General features: G+C 38.1%; 1 protein-coding gene across 2 annotated transcripts in view; it reads left to right on the plus strand.

Annotated features, from left to right (window-relative positions):
* The window catches only part of LOC126276507 (protein GPR107), a 209,423-nt gene that overhangs the window by 148,046 nt on the left and 41,667 nt on the right, over window positions 1-19,710 (plus strand). For both annotated transcript variants that reach the window (XM_049977281.1, XM_049977282.1), the window contains exons 8-11: window positions 9,738-9,887; window positions 13,540-13,657; window positions 13,746-13,873; window positions 13,995-14,136. In XM_049977281.1, the coding sequence (XP_049833238.1) occupies window positions 9,738-9,887; window positions 13,540-13,657; window positions 13,746-13,873; window positions 13,995-14,136 (538 nt within the window). The remainder of the gene's footprint in view (window positions 1-9,737; window positions 9,888-13,539; window positions 13,658-13,745; window positions 13,874-13,994; window positions 14,137-19,710) is intronic.

Raw genomic sequence — 19,710 nt, forward strand, 5'->3', positions numbered from 1 at the left:
AGCCATGTCTCCGCTATATCCTTTCTTTCGGGAGTGCTAGTTCTGCTAGGTTCGCAGGAGAGCTTCTGTAAAATTTGGAATGTAGGAGACGAGGTACTGGCAGAAGTAAAGCTGTGAGGACAGGGTGTGATTCATGCTTTGGTAGCTGAGATGGTAGAGCACTTGCCCACGAAAGGCAAAGGTCCCGAGTTCGAGTCTCGGTCTGACACACAGTTTTGATCTGCCAGGAATTTTCAGAATTACTACTGTTTAGTGACCTGATGAATTTTGTGGGATCTGTAGGGTTCTATTTTTGCAACTAATGGTGATTAGTGGTGCTCACTGTTTCTGCACCAGTAAATGCACTGAAGAGCCAAAGAAACCGGTACACTGGTTTAATATCGTGTAGTGCCCCGGCAAACATGCAGAAGTGCCACAACACAACATGGCATGGACTCTACTACTGTCTGAAGTAGTGTTGAAGAGAACTGACACCATGAATCCTTCACGGCTGTCCATAATCCATAAGAGTATGGGGGCAAGGAGATCTCTTCTGAACAGCACATTGCAAGGCATCTCAAATATGCTCAATCATGTTCATGTCTGGGGGAGTTTGGTGGCCAGCAGAAGCATTTAAACTCAGAAGAGTGTTCCTGGTGTAACACTCTAGAAATTCTGGATGTGTGGGGTGTCGCATTATCCTGCTGAAATTGCCCAACTCCATCGGAATGCACAATGGATATGGATGGGTGCAGGTGATCAGACAAGATGCTTATGTACGTGTCACCTGTCACAGTCATACCTAGACATGTCATGGGTCCTATATCATTCCAACTACACGTGCCCCCACATTGTTGTAGAACCTCCACCAGCTTGAACAGTCCCTTACTAACATGTGGAGGCCATAGATTCATCAGGTTATCTCCAACCCATAAACACCCATCAGCTGGATACAATTTGAAGCAAGACTCGTGCGACCAGGCAACGTGTTTCCAGTCATCAACAGTCCAATGTCGGTGTTGACAGGCCCAGGCGAGTTGTAAAGTTTTGTGCTGTGCAGTCATAAAGGGTACAAGTAGGCCTTCAACTCCAAAAGCCCATATCAATGATGTTTCATTGAATGGGTTGCACGCTGACACTTGTAGATGGACCAGCATTGAAATGGGCAGCAATCTGCGGAAAGGTTGCACTTCATTCATGTTGAGCAATTCTCTTCAGTCGTCATTGGTCCCATTCTGCCAGGATCTTTTTCTGGCCCCAGTGGTGTCAGGCATTTGATGTTTTACCAAATTCCTGATATTCGCGGTACACTTGTGAAATGATCGTACGGGAAAATTCCTACTTCATTACTACCTTGGAGATGCTGTGTCCCATCTCTCATTCGGCGACTATAACACCATGTTTATACTCACTTAAATTTTGATAACCTGCCATTGTAGCAGCAGTAAGCAATCTTTCAACTGTACCAGACATTTGTTGTCTTATATAGGCCTTGCCAACTGCAGCGCCATATTCTTCCTTTTTACATATTTCTATATTTGAATATGCATGCCTGTACCAGTTTCTTTGACGCTTCAGTGTATAATGCATCGGAATTTGGTTGTGTATTTGTGGGTGCAGTGTGTAGTGCCACTGTGAGGGAGTAATCATTGAATTTGCTAGCCATTATTTTGAAAGTGTCACTATTCTTGACATAGCTATTTTCTTGTGGCCAGATTTAATTTGAGCCACTGTGTTTGTTTGTTTCTTGTTTGATAACATTCCAAATTCTTTATTTCTTTTTTCTTGAAGCATATTATCTTTTCGAGCATAGTTCACGAGTTTCACTTCTTTAATAAGCTGGAAAATTTAACAGTACAATTGGTATGGTTATGAAGTTTCGTGTGTTTGACTACAGCTTGTTCTCAGAATTAAGTAAAACTCTTTCTTCCGCCTGAAATTATCAGCTGCTCTGTTCAGTTTTATCCTTATTTGTGTTTGGGGAAAATAATACTCAAGGTGATGTGGGAGTATCTTTAAGAAAGAGTTAAATTTTTCCAACTTCACTGTATGCTTTATAAATTTTCTCCAAATGTTCTTTCCATGATTTATCTCCAAATACTGTGCTCACATTACTATTTAATCATCCGCTGATACTATGCTTTTCTTCTGATCTGTACCTAAATGGCCACTATATTTTGTTGTTGAGATTTGACCAACATGATGGGATAAAGTATTAGCTATTGGTTTTACAGCTAAATCACTACAGGTTGTTGGATCTGAAAACAAATTGTCAGTGGCTGTTGCACTGTTATATTCAATTCTCATAGGGAATTTTATCACTGAAAATAATCTGTACCTAGATCTCGTCAACTTTAGGTGCTCTTGAGCAATGTTATCTGGCACAAAATAAACATTAAAGTCTCCACAAGCAGTTAGTCTCCAGTTAAGTCTGCACATCTTTGTATTAAAACTATTTCTATCTGCTTCATGAAGCTTCAGATATTTTCTACTGATGGCCTGTAATTTATCAGGACTACAAAAATAAAAAAGCTGTTTATCACAATACTTATTAACGTGGAAGGCCTATGATGTCACAAAAATTTGTGCTTGTGTACTGCAGTTTCTTTTTTCTTCCTTTTTCTGTAGCAATATGGTGTTGGCTCTTATCCATCAAGATGAATCTTTTCAGTGTCAGTGATTTCCATACGATGTTCTGACATGCGCAACAAATCTGCTGGCATACCTTCTATTCTTCAGTTTTCTTGTGGGGATGTGAGAATGTCATCCTTTTTGTTAATGAAGCTTTGATGCTTTGATGGAAGGCACTGAATACATTTACTTTAATACCCATTACTTTTTTCATGCTGCAATGTTTTGTTTTTACCAGTAGCTTTTTCAACTGCAACTATACTGATTCTACAACTCTGTCTTTCAGGTGAATTTACAATGAAAGGGTTGAGGGAACACCCTGAAAATCAATGGCTTGGTATAGATACTCTTTCAGTCAGACTGAATGCATCCGGCAAATAGTCTTGCAAGTAGTGTCTCACCAGAAGGTTCTATTGTAAACCATGCTCTGCATGAAGTGATTGGTGATGCATCAGTCACATCCATTTGTGAATTTCCCTCTCCCCGGTGTGATTTTCTAAACTCTGCATTTATGCTTTTCACAGAATGTATGATCTAGGTTTATCATACTGCTCAAAGAGTTGATACCATCTTCACACTAATCTGAGGATCATTCTTAGCATTGTGCCTGATGTTTTCTTCAGCTGTATGATTAAGGTTATGGTCCAAGCACGTAACTGCACCACCTGCTATTATTACATGATTTCATTTTTGGAATTATCATTCCCCAAAGAACCTTAGTCACAGGTGGCATAACTGAGACCTGCGCTTTGCAGTTCCCAAAGAATTCTGTACTTCTTCTGACTCTCCCATCATGTGACTACTATCTAGCAATAAGATGCTCCTGGTAATCATAAAACTTCCCTTCCTATGCTTAGTTTGTACCTTATGCACTGTACTGGCAGACTGCTTCTGTTTCCTTGGGCTGTCTGAATGCTTTTGTTCTCATACTCCAATGCACTCAAACTACTGGAGACAGCTAGACTGAATCTGTCAGTTTTGCAGAGGTTCAAAGGCTTGAGTTATTGAGTTTTCAGGTCTAACCCTAACATTACTGCAGCTCAGAAACTGCTAATTCATCTTGCATTAATGACAAATCGGGGTGAAACTTCAAGATGAGAACCTCTTTTTCCAGTACTGTTCAGTAACAGTACCTTCTTTCATCTCCAGAAGTGACTAGCACCATTCCTCGTACACACTGAAACAACAAAAGTAATGGCATAACAATATGCACATATACTTATGGTGGTAGTATCATGTGCACAAGGTGTAAAAGGACAATGAATTGGAGGATCTGTCATTCGTACTCTTGTGATTCATGTGAAAATGTTTTTGAGGTGATAGTGGTCACACGATGGAAATTAACAGACTTTGAATGCAGAATGGTAGATGGAGCTAGACACATAAGCATTACATTTTGGAAATCATTAGGGAATTTAGTATTCTGATATCCACAGTGTCAAGAGTGTGTTGAGAACACCAAATTTCAGCCACTACCTCTCACCATGGACAATGCAAGAGCCGATGGCCTTCACTTAATGACCGAGAGCAGCAGCATTTGTTTAGAGTTGTGAGTGCTAACAGACAATGAACACTGCACGAAATAAGCACAGAAATCAGTATGGGACATACGACGAATGTATCAGTTAGGAGAATGTGTCGAAATTTGGTATTAATGAGCTATGGCAGCAGATGACAGATGTGAGTGGCTTTGCTATCAGCATGACATCGTCTGCAGTATGTCTCCTGGGCTCATGACTGTATCAGTTGGACCCTAGATAACTGGAAAACCGTGGCCAGATCAGATGAGTCCTGATTTTGGTTACCAGTCCTGGTTTCAGTTCGTACTAGCTGACTGTAGATTTTGAGTGTGTTGCAGACCCAACCAAACCATGAACCCAAGTTGTCAACAAGGCACTGTGCAAGCTAGTGCAGGCTCCATACTGGTGCGGGCTGTGTTTACATGGAATGGACTGCGTCCTCCAACAGAAGCAATCAGACAGGAAATTGTTATGTTTGTCTATTTGGAGAACATTTGCAGCCATTCATGGATTTCATGTTCCGAAACAGTTATGCACCATGTCACCAGGACACAGTTGTTTGAAGTTGAAGAACAGTCTGGACAATTTGAGTGAATGATTTGTCCACCCAGGTTGCCTGATGTGAATCTCATCTAACATTTATGGGACATAACCAAGAGGTCAGTTCATGTGCAAACTCCTGCACCAGCAACAGTTTTGCAATTATGGATGGCTGTACAGGCAGCATGGCTCAATATTTCTGCAGGGGACTTCCAGTGACTTGTTGAGTCCATGCCATGTTGTGTTGCTGCACTACACCAGACAAAAGGTGGTCTGACATGATATTAGGAGGTACCCCATGATTTTTGTCACCTCAGAGTACGTTGTATTACAACATACCACATGAAAATAATGCTGTGATCCCTCACACTTATATAGTCATTTCTGAGTTTCTGTGACAGTTTGTGTACTTGTCTGTTTTGACAGTTAAGGTATTTTGTTAAGAAGCTTTAATTAAATTAAGATAACATCTAAGGAATTTCTAAATCTGAGTTTTTGATAAAACTGCTCGAAAAGGTGAATTGTATTATGTAATTCAAATGTAGGTTTTAAGCTAAAATACATTGTGCAATGAAATTTAATTACGAGATGAAATGAAAAGTATTCAAGATAATGCTCAGTTGGTAGAGCACTTGCCCGCGAAAGGCAAAGGTCCCGAGTTCAAGTCTCGATCCGGCAGACAGTTTTAATCTGCCAGGAAGTTTCATGTTTAGCAAAGATTATGTTAATACCTTTGGTGAGAGCACTTTATTTTATCTTAAGTGTTGATGGTTTGCTGAGGTATGTACAAAAACTTCCTCAGTCTGTATTGACCCTCATTGCCTTTAGTGACCATGCAAGACTTAGTACAAGGAAAACAACATCATTAAGTTTTGAATGTATACTGTGAAGTACACTTCACTGAAAACTGTTGACCACAAGTTCCTGATATCAGACCACTACTGTATGGAATGTGTTATAAGACTACTTTCAGTGATGACCTGAGTTCTGACTGCATTTACTTAAGATGTTGAATCCTAGGATAACGAAGTTCAGCGATAATAGAATCTGCTAGCAGTTATGTCTATTTGTGCCTCCAGCTTACCATCCATTCTATACACATCTTGAAGCACAAATCAAAAATCATCTGTTTCCAAATCATATAAGAGATCACCAGCAAGTGGAGGGAGAAGCACACAATCTGCTGATGATGCTGTTTATTCTGATGATACTGTATGGGATTCTGAATAGACGTTTCCCTTAGTAAAAACAAATGGGAGTATTTGTTTTGCGTGTGTGCTTGCTGGAAGATCTATCTTTCTGTACGTAACATTGTTTATTCATTTCTCTTATCTACTCCATAATATGTATAATGAATGAAAGATACGTGTATAGATTACTGGAATACATGAAAATGGGACAAAATAGTGTATTACATTCTTGTGTGTCATTAAAACCTGACATTAATGAGAGTCAAAGGGATGTAAGTAACAGCCTCAGAGAAAAGAAGTGCTAATTAGATTATACCTGAGCACAACATTCTCAGTTAAATTCACTGACACGGTATGTACAGCTTAATAACCACTTCATATGATGGGTACCATAAACAATATAACAAAAGATATAGAATTTTAAATTTAATTCAAACTTGGAAGCTCATTTTCTCAGAAAAGTGATTTTGTCACTCACTTGCCTTTGCTTTTAACTGTGTCAGTTTTGTGATGTGCACGTTTTTAGTGTTGTTTAGCAGAAAAACTTAAGCAAATTCCTCACACCTTATTGTATTTCAATTCCCCATTTGCAGTGTGAAGAAGATGGCCAGAGAACATTTTTTTCTAGTAATAATTTTGTATTAAATTATATGTTCATTAACAAAAAATTTTTAACTTGCCTTTATGACAGATCTTATCTCACATTTATGATATTCTTTTAATTGGCATTATTATTAATTCAGCATTATTTATCTGCTATAAAAGGTTTTCTGGTGTATAATTATCAGGTGACAAACTATGTCTTAAGAGGTTTCTTAGGCCAGAGCTCCTATGTAGTGGCTTGGTTTCCTTCTTTGTATTTTTTGATGGAATTTGATAATTTGACTATTTTTTGCAACATTAAATGCCATCTAAAATAAAGGTGCTGAAAGATGCTAATAACAATGCTCCTAGTTTGAGTCTCTTTAATTTTTTTAATATTTTAACCAATAGGGGCTATGGTATGTTATTTTAAGATTTCTTCTAGTTTGAAAAAACTTTGACATTGTAGTTCTGAACATACATACAGATTGACATGCTTGTTTATGTAATGTCTATCTGAAAGCAGTCAGTTTGCCACGAAGCACCTGAAATTTAGGCTTTAATGTTTTGATATATAGTGTTATTTTCTCACAATATACAGTCTATACATTTTATAAATTTATTTTCTCACAATACACAGTCTATACATTTTATAAATTAAAGTCCTCCACATATTTTTTGTCTGTATGTGAAGGCTACTTGTCATATGGCCATAGATACTTAGTGCTACCTGTATGTAGCCATGATTGGTCTCTCTTTTGAATACTAAATATTAACTATTTAGTACTGGCAATGGTAACTTCCACCCCCAATCCCACCCCCCTATCTCTCTCTCTCTCTCTCTCTCTCTCTCTCTCTCTCTCTCTCTGTCTCTGTCTCTGTCTCTGTCTCTGTCTCTGTCTCTCTCTCGCCTCTTGCCCCTCGCCCCAATCGCTCTCTGGAATAGCACTAATGGATAAAATTCTGAAGACATAATTCCCAGCTGCTTAGTTCAGATGACTTGCTGGTGTGGAAGGATTCAATGGCACAGTGGAGGCAGTTATTGAAGTCATCAGCTTTGTAGTATGTAGAATATTGAGCAGTTAGATGGGCCACTATACAGTTAGCCACATTTTGGGAATGGCCTTTCATTATTGCTGTTAGACAGCTAATTACTTATCATATCGATATGAAAGGCTACAGGGTAATTGCACCACAGCTGATGCAAGATATGCCTACTTTCACACATGGCTGTGCCTCCTGTGCCCTGAATTTTTCTCAGCATTATCCTAAATAATTACTCAGGTCTAGATAACCAGAACATTCCTTAGTGTAAAGGTTTTTTCATATGCTTCATGCTTCTGAAGTAGGCTTGCATTGTCTGCTAATGTTGCTAGCGGGAGATAAAAGTTTAATTTAGGAAATCCAGAAACAGATTGTTGTGTCATTTGTTTTCTGTGGCACCAACAAACCCATCGCCATTGTGAACCAGCCAAAAACCAGTACATCCAGTATCATCCAAGCCTCAAAAACAGTAATCACATCCTTCATCAAGGCTTCACCTATTTCTCGCTGGGATCTGATGTGCGGGACATCCTTCCCAAAATCCTAATCCTATACCCATTTCCCAAAGTCATGCCTATGAATCTATTTTGAAAATCAAGCACCTCACTGGTTATTCAAAAGTGAGTAACAGTTATCAGACCTGTCCCAATCACTGCAATGCAGTTAGAGATGCGGTCCTCCCGATAAGAGGTGGGATCACATGTGGAAGCAGCCACTTTATATGCAACCCATGTTGTTCTGTGCAAAATTCTAGGTGGTTATAGTAATGAACTGTGCTGTATTTGTACTTTCCCAATATATTAACCACTTAAGTAGGTCTCGGTCATAATGCTGGATGCTGTAATAGTAATTGCAAATTTCTTTGAGGCACCACTTCAGCTGTGGATGTGATTGTAGCATCCCCACAGTTTTCATTAGTACATGATGATGGGAAGACACTGACTCATACAAATATTATGCATTTACTGCATCATCTGGAGTTATTCACAAGAACCACTTAAGTAATTAACCAGGTTTTTGTGTGCTTTAAGGAGCGCTGCAGAACCGTTGCGGGAAACTTTATCACTCAATTTCTGAAAATCTTGCATAACACAACATCAGTGACTTCAACAGCTGCTTAAGTAACCCTACCATTTGGCTCATCCCTTTCTCCACCATTAGCTCCTTTGAACTCCAGAAGCGGGAACTTTCAGTCCAACACATCCTTCATTTTCACAGTCCCCCTCTGACCTAGACCTGTGCTAGTTTGCGTCATAGGGTGCTCTCTTCTCAATCTCTTGTTCTCATCATTTCCTCTCCTATCATTGTAAACCCTATTACTCCCACACCCGAACACTGTGGTCCACTGTACCCTGTAATTGCCCCCCCCCCCCCCCCCCTCAGATACCATATATCCTTTTCTGCCTCTATCTCTACCTCTCTCCACACCTCATTCTCACCTCCTCCTGCCTCATGGACCAGTTTCATGATTATTTTATTTTTATTTTCAGACCAGATTTACTCCCTAGATAGTGGATACACAATTTTTAAGCACAGTATGAGTAGACATGTTTACACAAATGGGCACGCTTTTCGTCTCTCAGCACATTTGTATGAGTTCAAAAGTATGTATGTGTATGTAAATATGTCTGTTCATACCATGCTTAAAAACTACATAACCACTAGTAGAAAAAGACCAGTAGCAACGTAAATTTAAAAAAAAAGAAAGAAAAAAAAAGAAAAAAAAGGACTGAGATTGATCAGGCAGCTGAAGATGAGCTCCAAGGCTTGAAATGCATGTGATGATGATGATGAGTCCCATACTCCGTTTACCGAGCGTAGGGGAGCGACGCGGGAGACCCGCGCCGCCATACTAGGCAAGGTCCTAGTGGAGGTGGTTTGCCATTGCCTTCCTCCGACCGTAATGGGGATGATTGATGATGATGATGAAGACGACACAAACACCCAGTCATCACGAGGCAGGTGAAAAATCCCTGACCCCGCCGGGAATCGAACCCGGGACCCCGTGCTCGGGAAGCGAGAACGCTACCGCGAGACCACGAGCTGAAATGCATGTATGGAAATAAAAATTATGGTTTATGACTGAAGGCAGTTTCTTTCTCTTTTACAAAAGCAACACTGACAACAATGCACAAATTAAAATAATATTAATAATGTTTTCTAATTTAGATGATTAAATTATACATCATTTGATTGTAACTGATTGGTGCCAAAATTTTGCCATTTTATAACAATTGTATGTTATTTGCAGGCACCCAGTCTTCAAGATACATTATCTGATGGCTATTCTTGTGTACTTAAAATCACTATCCCTAATGTTCCATGGGATAAATTATCACTTCATACAGACAAAAGGTGAACATATTGCAGCTTGGGCAATACTATACTACATTGCTCACTTGTAAGTAAGACTGTAAAATATAGTTTTATTTTGTTTAATAGAAATTGGACCACACACACACACACACACACACACAAAAGTGATTTATGTGTCTCATTTTTGTTGTTCTCATTGTCATTACATTTTTCCATTTGCTCGTCGTACCTTTTTCCCCTATTTGCCAAATCCAAAATTTTGTGATTCTTCATTTTCAATTATTTCTGTTGGTTGTTTTCTTGATGCAAATAGAGATTTCCATTCTGTCTGATCTGTGAGACAGCTGAATGTTAATCGAGTCTGAATGATTCTGCTGCAAAGAGAAGAGTGAATTAGGATTTAAGTGCCCTGTTGATGTTGTGTCTTCAGAGGTGGAATACAAACAGAAATACATCTACATACATACTTCACTAACCACTGTAGGGCACATAGCAGAGGGTACCACATACCACTAATCATTATTTCCTTTCCTAGCCAGCTTGCAAACAGTGTGAGAGAAAAATGATTTTCTACAGGCCTCTGTACAAGGCTTAATTTCTAACATCTTATCTTTGTGGATTTAAAGTGAAGTGTGTATTGGCAGCAGTAGAATTGATCAATGGTGGACCTCAAATCTCTAATTCAGCAGCTTATGAGTAATACATATGCTGCACACAGATAAATGTTTGATAATGTGTTTCTGTTCTCATGTAAAGATGGCAAAAAATGAGGATCACTTTTATTTCCTGAAATGTACTAACACTAGTACAGCCAAAGCTTCTCTGTACTGTTGACTTGTGCGTGCTAGGACAGCGGATGTAATTTTGATGATGAGACTGTTTATGTCTTGCAGTTCCTGAGTTATGTAAGCATGTGAGAACTCACAGGGGGGATCTACCATGGGTTGATCTATGATACAATCAAAACTTAGTGGAGTGAAAAAAAGATGAAAATAAGGGGAAGATGTTTTGGCTTAGGTGCCAACACGCAAATAGCTTCCTAGACAATGATGGTCAATGTTTCATCATGACTTTATCAGGCTACTCACATGGCATAAATCCAAGTGTGCCGGTAGCGCAGTGGCTAAGAACACAGTTTCAAAATTTTGTGCCCTGTTTTCAAATTCCATCTTATGTTTTTTTTTTTCTTTGTTGTTTCAGAAGTATGTGACATCAATATTTTTTGCTACCTGGTACTCATGGCTGTGCTCACATGTCTGTAGTTTTGTTGTGATGAGTTATTGTGAGTAACTAAGCTGTTGTACATGCAGGAGTGTCAGCTGCCCTGTTTATCTAACTGTTGTGGTAAGCATAGTTAATGATGGATGTGACATCCCCCCTCCCCATTCCGTGTCCAAAAGCACGATGCAGTGGCATGCACAATATTACTGCCAAGTGGTGTGAGCAGAGGTGTGTGGGCTGAGTTCGCATACTTGATGTAACAAAAGATGTCCCCCCCCCCCCCTATTTCACACTCTCAGGGATAATTTTTTCCCCCTCTAAAGTAGCCTACGGTCTTCCTCACTGCTAAAGCTATCTCCATACCAAATTTAATTGAAATCACTTCAGCAGCTTGGTCTTGAACATGTAGCATAGTGAGTTACTGCTACATTTAATAATATTGGTGTGGAAGAATGGGTTAAATATGTTGAGGGTTGTATGAGCATTGTATTCATTATGTTGGAAACGAGTAAACAATTTTTTTTTTCAATTTTTTTTATGAATAAATTTATTTCTTTGTGTTGTGTGGATAAAACTTTAAATTATGACATCTTTTTTTGTGATCCGATTTTGATGAAACAAAACCTGTAGTTGCCATGAGCTACGCTGAAGTTACTTGTGAAAACCCCGTGAAGATTCTTCTAGTAGTTTTGGAAATTAACATGTTGAATCACACAGGCATGACAGTTTTACAGTTTTATTATTAGTATATTGTGTATGACATTGTGTTATAAGATGGAATTAATGGCTAAAAAAATGAGATTTCAAATCTTATTGAAAAAAATTATAATCACAACTGATATGTATGAACACCTTCCAGAAAACTACTACCAACAATTTTAATCTGTCTCCAAGAAATAAGTGACAAATTTGGTCTCCAAGACGTAAACTAATGAAGGCAACCACACCATCTGGAAAGTTCTCAAAAGAAACCTATCATCAATTTCTGGAGAAAGTTTTTTGACCTTACATAAACATGGAAGTGTTTCTGTACATTGTTGACTTGTGAGATGGGCAAAACTATCCCTATGATGGGCAGTATCAACATGTTCATTAAAAGTAATTCCGCCAAAGTGTACGCTGCTATGTAAACCCTGCAATGTATACTCTTACTGACAGGTGAAGAAATACATCCACCAGTTACAGAAGTGCCCTACTCTCATAGCACAGCAAAGGGAAATCTCAAGTAGAAGCAATGCAGTTAAAATACACACCTTGATACATAATCAGTTGCAGCCTCTGGCCTTTGAGAAAATGTCTTGATATTCACGGTTTACTGCAAGATTATTGCCAGTTTGCTGGGTTGTTTTCCAAATGATATACACACACACAAATGTGACTGTAGTATAGTGCTATATGTGCCTTCATATGTTACTCATGGTACACCAAATTTTTAAGCTTTGAATGTTTTTATATATTCACTGGTTCTCTTAAAGCATAAAAGTAAAATACAAAGCAAAAATTGAAATACTAGATTTTTTTGTTTTTAATTTTCAGTTACAGTTAATTATATAAGATTTTTGTTGAAACAATCTATTTTTAATAAAGAATGCATATTTCATTTGCCAAAAATCCCATTTTATTTTACAATATCACAAAAAATATTGATGTTGCATAAGCTACTTCCAATACAGCAAAAGAACAACAAAATGTAAGACTGAATCTGAGCATGCTGCGCAAAATTTCGAAACTGTGTTCTTAGCCTCTGTACTGCCACTCACTTGGTTTTATGATGTGCAAGTTGACTGACTAAGCCTTCACAAAAGGTAAATATCATTTTCTGAAAAACTGTTGAGTGGTGGCACCTAAGACTAAATAAGTGTCCCTTGGTTTTCACCCTTCATTCACCCATGTCAAGTTTTAACTGCGTCAGAGAGTAGCCGGTGGTGAGTTACCTTCTCGAAAACTTAATGTTATAAAAATGATACTACAGTTTGATGTGTCTTGTCATAACAACAACATTGTTCATTTGCTGATTGTATTTGCTATGGTCTTAGTAAACATTTTCACTTACTACATTTTATAGAAAAGCATGTGAGTGAAGCTAAAATATTTCAGTAGTCAATACCTTATCACACTGTATTATAAATTGTAACTTCATTTGACATTGTCAATTGCTGTAATGGCCTAAAGACAATAAAATCTTTATTGTGTGAAAGTTATTGTCTGGTGTTTCTACAAACAAAGAATTGTGGAAACAAATGATTAACTCAATAGTGCGGCAATGCTCAATCACATCAGATGTAACCAGAATCAGAGTATCACATGGAAACAGATTATGTTTGTGTTTTTAATGTCATAAACACTTGCATGATTAAACATCATTGTTATAACCATGAAGATGAAAAGTAAAACCAAGAATTGCTGTTTCATATTAAATGAAAGTTTGAAGGCAATTATATAATTTAATGTGTAATATTCTCATGATCTTTTTCAGAATTTTCTAGGTATTAATTAAATGATTTTTCTGTTTGCAGACTGAAGGGTGCAGTTTTGTTCATAACAATTGTTCTTGTTGGAACAGGGTGGACATTTATCAAACATATTTTGTCAGAGAAGGACAAGAAAATATTCATGATTGTTATCCCTTTGCAGGTAAGGTACAAAGACATGAATATTTTGTTAATTGTTGTTTAAATAAGTTATCTGTTATTGGTAATAATTTCATCAATTGTGCTTGCAGGTCCTAGCAAATGTAGCTGAGATAATTATTGATGAATCAGAAGAAGGAGCAGTAGAACATAGAATATGGAGAGTTGTGTTTATACTTGATCTCCTTTGCTGTGGAGCAATTCTGTTTCCAGTCGTATGGTGTGTTAGCTATTAATTTCGTATGCTGAATGTTTTTTTTTTTTTTTTTTTTTTTTAGTAATGTGAAATTAGTATCCTTGTGTAAGGAATATTTACTGATACCGTGTTTAATTCTTTCCAGGTCTATTAGGCACCTACAGGAAGCATCTCATACTGATGGAAAGGCAGCAATAAATTTGCGCAAATTGAAGCTTTTTCGTCATTTTTATATAATGATTGTGTGCTATATTTACTTCACCAGGGTTATTGTGTATTTATTGAAGGTTGGTTGAAGTTTTTAATGTTGATGAAGCAATTTTATGGGTGTTCTGCATATTTCTACAGCCAAATTTGTTGATAATTTACAGATGAGTCATGTTGCACAATCACATGGTGGTTTTAATGAATGGCACTGGGCATTAAAATTGGAGCATTTTCTAAACAATGGCTGAGTTGGTGATTTACATATACCTTAACTTTTAATGACAATAATCCTAGTAAAATAACAGGTTAGCTAACAAAGAGCTCATGGTCTACTTTGAAGGAAGGCTACTCAGAGGCATAACAGAAACTCAAAATATGTAGCTGTCGAGCTTGGTAGGACACACAGTTACAAACAACATCTGCTAAGAACAGATGCCAAAATAAAAATAATGTTCTTAAAAAAACTCAGTGGCACATCATGGAGATCCTCTGCATCAAACTCTGTACTTTAGCCCTGGGACTGGTTTACCATATTGTGGACTATTGCTCCCCACCTCTGATGAATAGTACTCACACAAGACTTGTTGACATACAGCTCAGTCATACTATTTGATGATAATCATTGGCACAATCAGAACATCACTTACATTCTGGCACCCCATACTTAGCCACATACCATCTCCTTCACTGTGACAGGAAAGTGCACTTGTAAGAAGTACAGAAAACTACAGAAAAATCCTCACCTCCCTGTTCATGAAGATATTCCCAACATCAGTAAAGGAAACTGCAAGGATATTAGTTCGCAAAGGCATTAATACTAATGACTGCTGGGGACACACATGGTAGATTAATAATACGAAATAATAACTTAAGATACTGTGCATATTGACTGAACCATCTGGCTTTGAATTTCCATGCAAGATCTGGTCAGTTCTTGACCAAATAAGAACTAATACTGGCACATGTGCCAATCCTGTGCACAAATGAAAGAAAATAGCTTCTCAAAGTTGTGAGTGTGGTGCCTGAAAGCAGACTACAATATAATGTAAATGGACAGATAAAAAAATCTACTCACCAAGCAGCAACAGGAGAACACACACAAAACCTTATTTATTTTACCTATGATGTATTGAGCAAAAGTGCATCACCACTCTGTCATTTTCCGGCGTAGTCTCAGTCACGCTCAACACACTTTCTGCAACACTCACGAAGTGCAATAATTTATTTGTGGAGAATCTTACTGGGAGGAAGATTGGTGAGTATAGTTGATGTGCAAGAGTAGCAGAGTGAAGATTAGTGATGGTGACAGCATTATGCAATATTGCACAATGACACATGTAATCAAATGTGTTTTCATCAGTTTGATCTGACTGCAGGCTGAAGATGATTTTTCAACAAATCAAAATATGTACACCGATGATGGTATTTCCAATGGGTGTGCTGTGCTCCAGGATAATGCCTCTCATATCAAATGACAGTCACCATAATCTTCTCTGCAGATGGTTGTTCATAGATCATCTTGGACTCTGGAGATGAGGAATGGCACCAAGCCTCTTGTATCAAATGACAGTGATCATAATCTTCTCTGCAGATGGCTATTCATAGATCTTCTTGGAATTTGGAGATAAGGAATGGTACCATTCCTTGTTTGCGTTCTTGGTTTTATGTTGATGTTAACGGTTCCATGTTCTGTGGTGATTTTCATAAGGAAGCCACCATCGTCTGCTTCATAGCAACCATCATGTGGTGATAGTTCATCACAGTGGCTGCAGCTGGTGCAGTAGACTCTGGTGTCACAGCACAGTAGTAGTAGTAGGAGGAGTAGTAGTAGTAGCTTTAGTCATCTGTAGATCTCTTTTTACATGGATATAGGACATGTCAAAATATTTACAAGTTTAGACCAATTTAAAATAAGCTAATTAGTATAGACATATATTTACAGACTTCTAGTTAGAGACAATCATTAGATTTTTACTCCTGGTATACAATGCTTTTTTTTACAAATAACTTACTAAATAATGTAATACCACACTGTTCACTCATATCTCACTATTAGTCACTGCATACTACATACACATTGTTTCATAACACTTCACTCACTACATATTACACACACACACACACACACACACACACACACACACACACACATTGGCGATCTCTGGGCCATTTTCTGTACCACAACTTCCATTTGCTATCCTCAAAAACTGAGTGAGCATTCCTCTACAATGAGTGAGATGTTGACCTCAGAAAGAGGAAGAGGTGTAAGTATTGTGCTATGCATAACTTGGGAGTAAGTATTTCTAGAAAAGAAAAAAGAAGGAAAAAAAACATAATTTGGAGGTGTTATGTGGAATGTTGGATGTTTTATAATCATTATTATTATTATTTATTTGTATAACATTTTTTTTATCAAACCCCTACTCTGTTTTATATAAATAATTCTTCAAAGCATAAAATGTATTGCATAACAGGTTCTTTTTCGCTACCTTTTTAAACAAGTGTATTTTTGCAATTTCTTAAATCTCTTTTGGTAATTTAATGTACATTTTTATTCCTTGGTAGAAAATGCTGTTTCGAGTTTTATGTTCATATTTTCTTGGTAAATGTAGGTTGAGTCTACTTCTTCTTGCATAGTCATGGACAGAGCGGTTTGTGCAGTAATTACCAATGTTATTTTTGATGTGTACAACTGACTGTTAAGTGTATTCACATGGAGCAGTTAAAAACCCCAGTGTTTTGAACAGATCTTTACAATGAGCTTGACTAGTATTTTTGGTTATTATTCTAGTGACTCTCTTCTGGAGTTTGAAAATTGTGTTCATATTTTGTGTGTTTGTTCCCCAAAAAAGAATCCCATAGCTAAGAATTGAGTGTGCATATGAATAATATGTAACTGAAAGACATTACATGTTACACACTGATGATAGGATTATAAGGGCGTAACATGCTGATGACATCCTTTTTGGAAATACCTTTGTGTGTTCACACCACTTCAACTAAGAATCAATATTAATTCCTAGAAGTTTTGCATTTGTTACACAGTCTACAGAGGTGCCATCTACATTTAATTTAAAATTGTTATCCCAGACTGCTTTGCATTTATTCTCTGCATTATTTATTATTTTGTCATTAAATGAATTTTTTGCAGCAATCAGCACCTCCCTATAGATCTTTTTGTATCTGTGATAGAAATTTAAGAATTCTGGATCACTGCAAATCTTTTTCATGGAACTGAGGTGTTTAACTGTTTGGGAGGACTACTTAATACCTGATGTTACCTATCTGTTTTTCTGAGATGTTGATACAGACATGCATACTTTTCAAAGTTCAATTTAAACAATGTGGAGAATTTAGAGAATTTCATATTCACATTGGTTTCTTTATACACTTCATCCCAGCTTTGATTTTCTAGCTCTTTTCAAAAATCTTTTATTTTGATTTCTGATAGATGTCGTTTGTAGGCTTGTAATTTAGGGAATGATTCAATGCCTGGTTTTACTGTTATTATTTGACAAGGATGGTCTGATAGTCCGAGATCTTTTACAGCTACATCACATTTTCCCTGTCCATAGTTGTGGTCACATGGTTAATTACTGATGCAGTCTTTGTAGTAACCCTTGTTGCACTGTTGTCCAATAGGGACATGCCAAAACTTTGAAGGATGTTGATGAAGGTGCTGCTGGATTCTTTTGTGATATTAGTGTTGATGTTAATGTCCCCACACAGAATTATGTTGACCTTGGTACTTGAGACTTTATCTAGAACTTCAGTTATTTTATTGAAAAAAGTGTCCACACTACTACTGGAAGATCTATACACACACAAACTGATTACTTTATTGGTGATATCAAGCACTGTTAATTCAATAGCTGATGTTTCAAAGTGTTTGTCTTCACTTACTGTTCTGAGGTCATGTCTTGATTTGAAATGTGTTCCTTTTCTGATGTAAATGCATGATTCTCCACCCCTTGAAGTAGTTCTGCAGTAAGAATTTGCCCTTTCATGCAATGATAATATTACATGTTGAATTTCTGTGTCTCTACACCAGTGCTCAGTAATACAAACTACTGTGCAGTTCAAGATTGGAGCTCAACTTCTAATAGTTGTATTTTATTTTTTTATTGATTTTTAAGTTTGTGAAATGCCCCATTTTACTCTTTCCAATGGTTTGTTTTTCTTTGTGTCATCTGGCATATGTGATATTTGAAGTGTTCAAATCTGTCTTGTGAGTGATTATTTCAGTATTTTTGAAACTGCTGGAGATACTCTTTAGGCAGGGAACCTGTTGTCTTAATTTATTCTAAAAAAGACCTACTTTTCCTACCTATGACAACCGGTATTTGACCATGTGTGGCCTGAGATCCACCCCCTATACTTTCATGAATCAGCTGTACCAGTCTTCCCTCCCAGTCCTGTTTAGGTGTAAGCCATGTCTAGTGAAACCCCATCGGTTGGTAGTCCCGATGGGCACAAGAGAAACATGAGCAAAGTTGGTTGTCCTCAGAGCCATCTCTAACCCCACACTGATTCGCGTCACAGCTCAATCAAGGTGTGGTTGATCATGATGCCGGAACAGCTCGACAAAGTGTACATTTGTGCCATGAGTCAGGGAAGCTATCTTGTGCAGGCACCACCTATGTCATATGCATGATCCCTGTCCAAACTGTTTCCCACCCCCACCCCACCCACTATCACTACATGGTCCTCTTTTGTAAAGTCGTTACATATAAAGACCGTAGGTCCTTTATCACATGACTTAGCCCTGCATTTGGCTTGAAGGTACTGGTGGCCTGGTACACAGCCCCTAAATTTTCCTGTAACTGAGGGCCTGCACCTCACCCATGGCTATTACCTAGCAGAAGTACTTTCTTCTTCCTAACACTTTGTACATTCCTAGGCTTCTTGGCCTTGATTGAAGTGTGCTGCACATTTCCTGCCCCTTGTTCTACTGAGGCTCTTCCTGTTTTTGGTGTTGATAAAACTGTCAGAGCGCGTTCTCTTTCTTCCTATCCTCCTACCTGCTGCCAGTTCCCAATCACCCTCTCTCCCTTGATCCTTATGATTTCCTTCCTTGCTTCCTCCAACTGTCCCTGAAGGGCACAGATTTTCCTTTCCTGTTCCCCAATCAGAATGTTACTACTGCATACGCTGCAGTTCCAGGAGAGAGCCTCTTCTGTTCTCCCAACATTCTTCCCACTGCACCCCCCCCCCCCCCCCCCCCCCCCCCCAGTGAAAATATTTCCTACAAGATTGGCAACAAATCCCTCCAGTCACTACCCTATAACAGCTCCCACATTTCTCACTCATGGTCAGTTTCAAAAGAATAATTAAGTTTAAAGAATGTTTTAAATTGTCAAGGATGCTTGATAGATTCCAAGACTTACCAAGCGGGAAAGCGCCGGCAGACAGGCACATGAACAAAACACACAAACACACACACAGAATTACTAGCTTTCGCAACCGATAGTTGCTTCTTCAGGAAGGAGAGGGAAAGACGAAAGGATGTGGGTTTTAAGGGAGAGGGTAAGGAGTCATTCCAATCCCGGGAGCGGAAAGACTTCCCTTAGGGGAAAAAAAAGGACAGGTGTACACTTGCACACACACACACACACACACACACACACACACACACACACACACATCCATCCGCA

The sequence above is a fragment of the Schistocerca gregaria genome, chromosome 1 (assembly GCF_023897955.1).
Source record: "Schistocerca gregaria isolate iqSchGreg1 chromosome 1, iqSchGreg1.2, whole genome shotgun sequence".
NCBI lineage: Eukaryota > Metazoa > Arthropoda > Insecta > Orthoptera > Acrididae > Schistocerca > Schistocerca gregaria.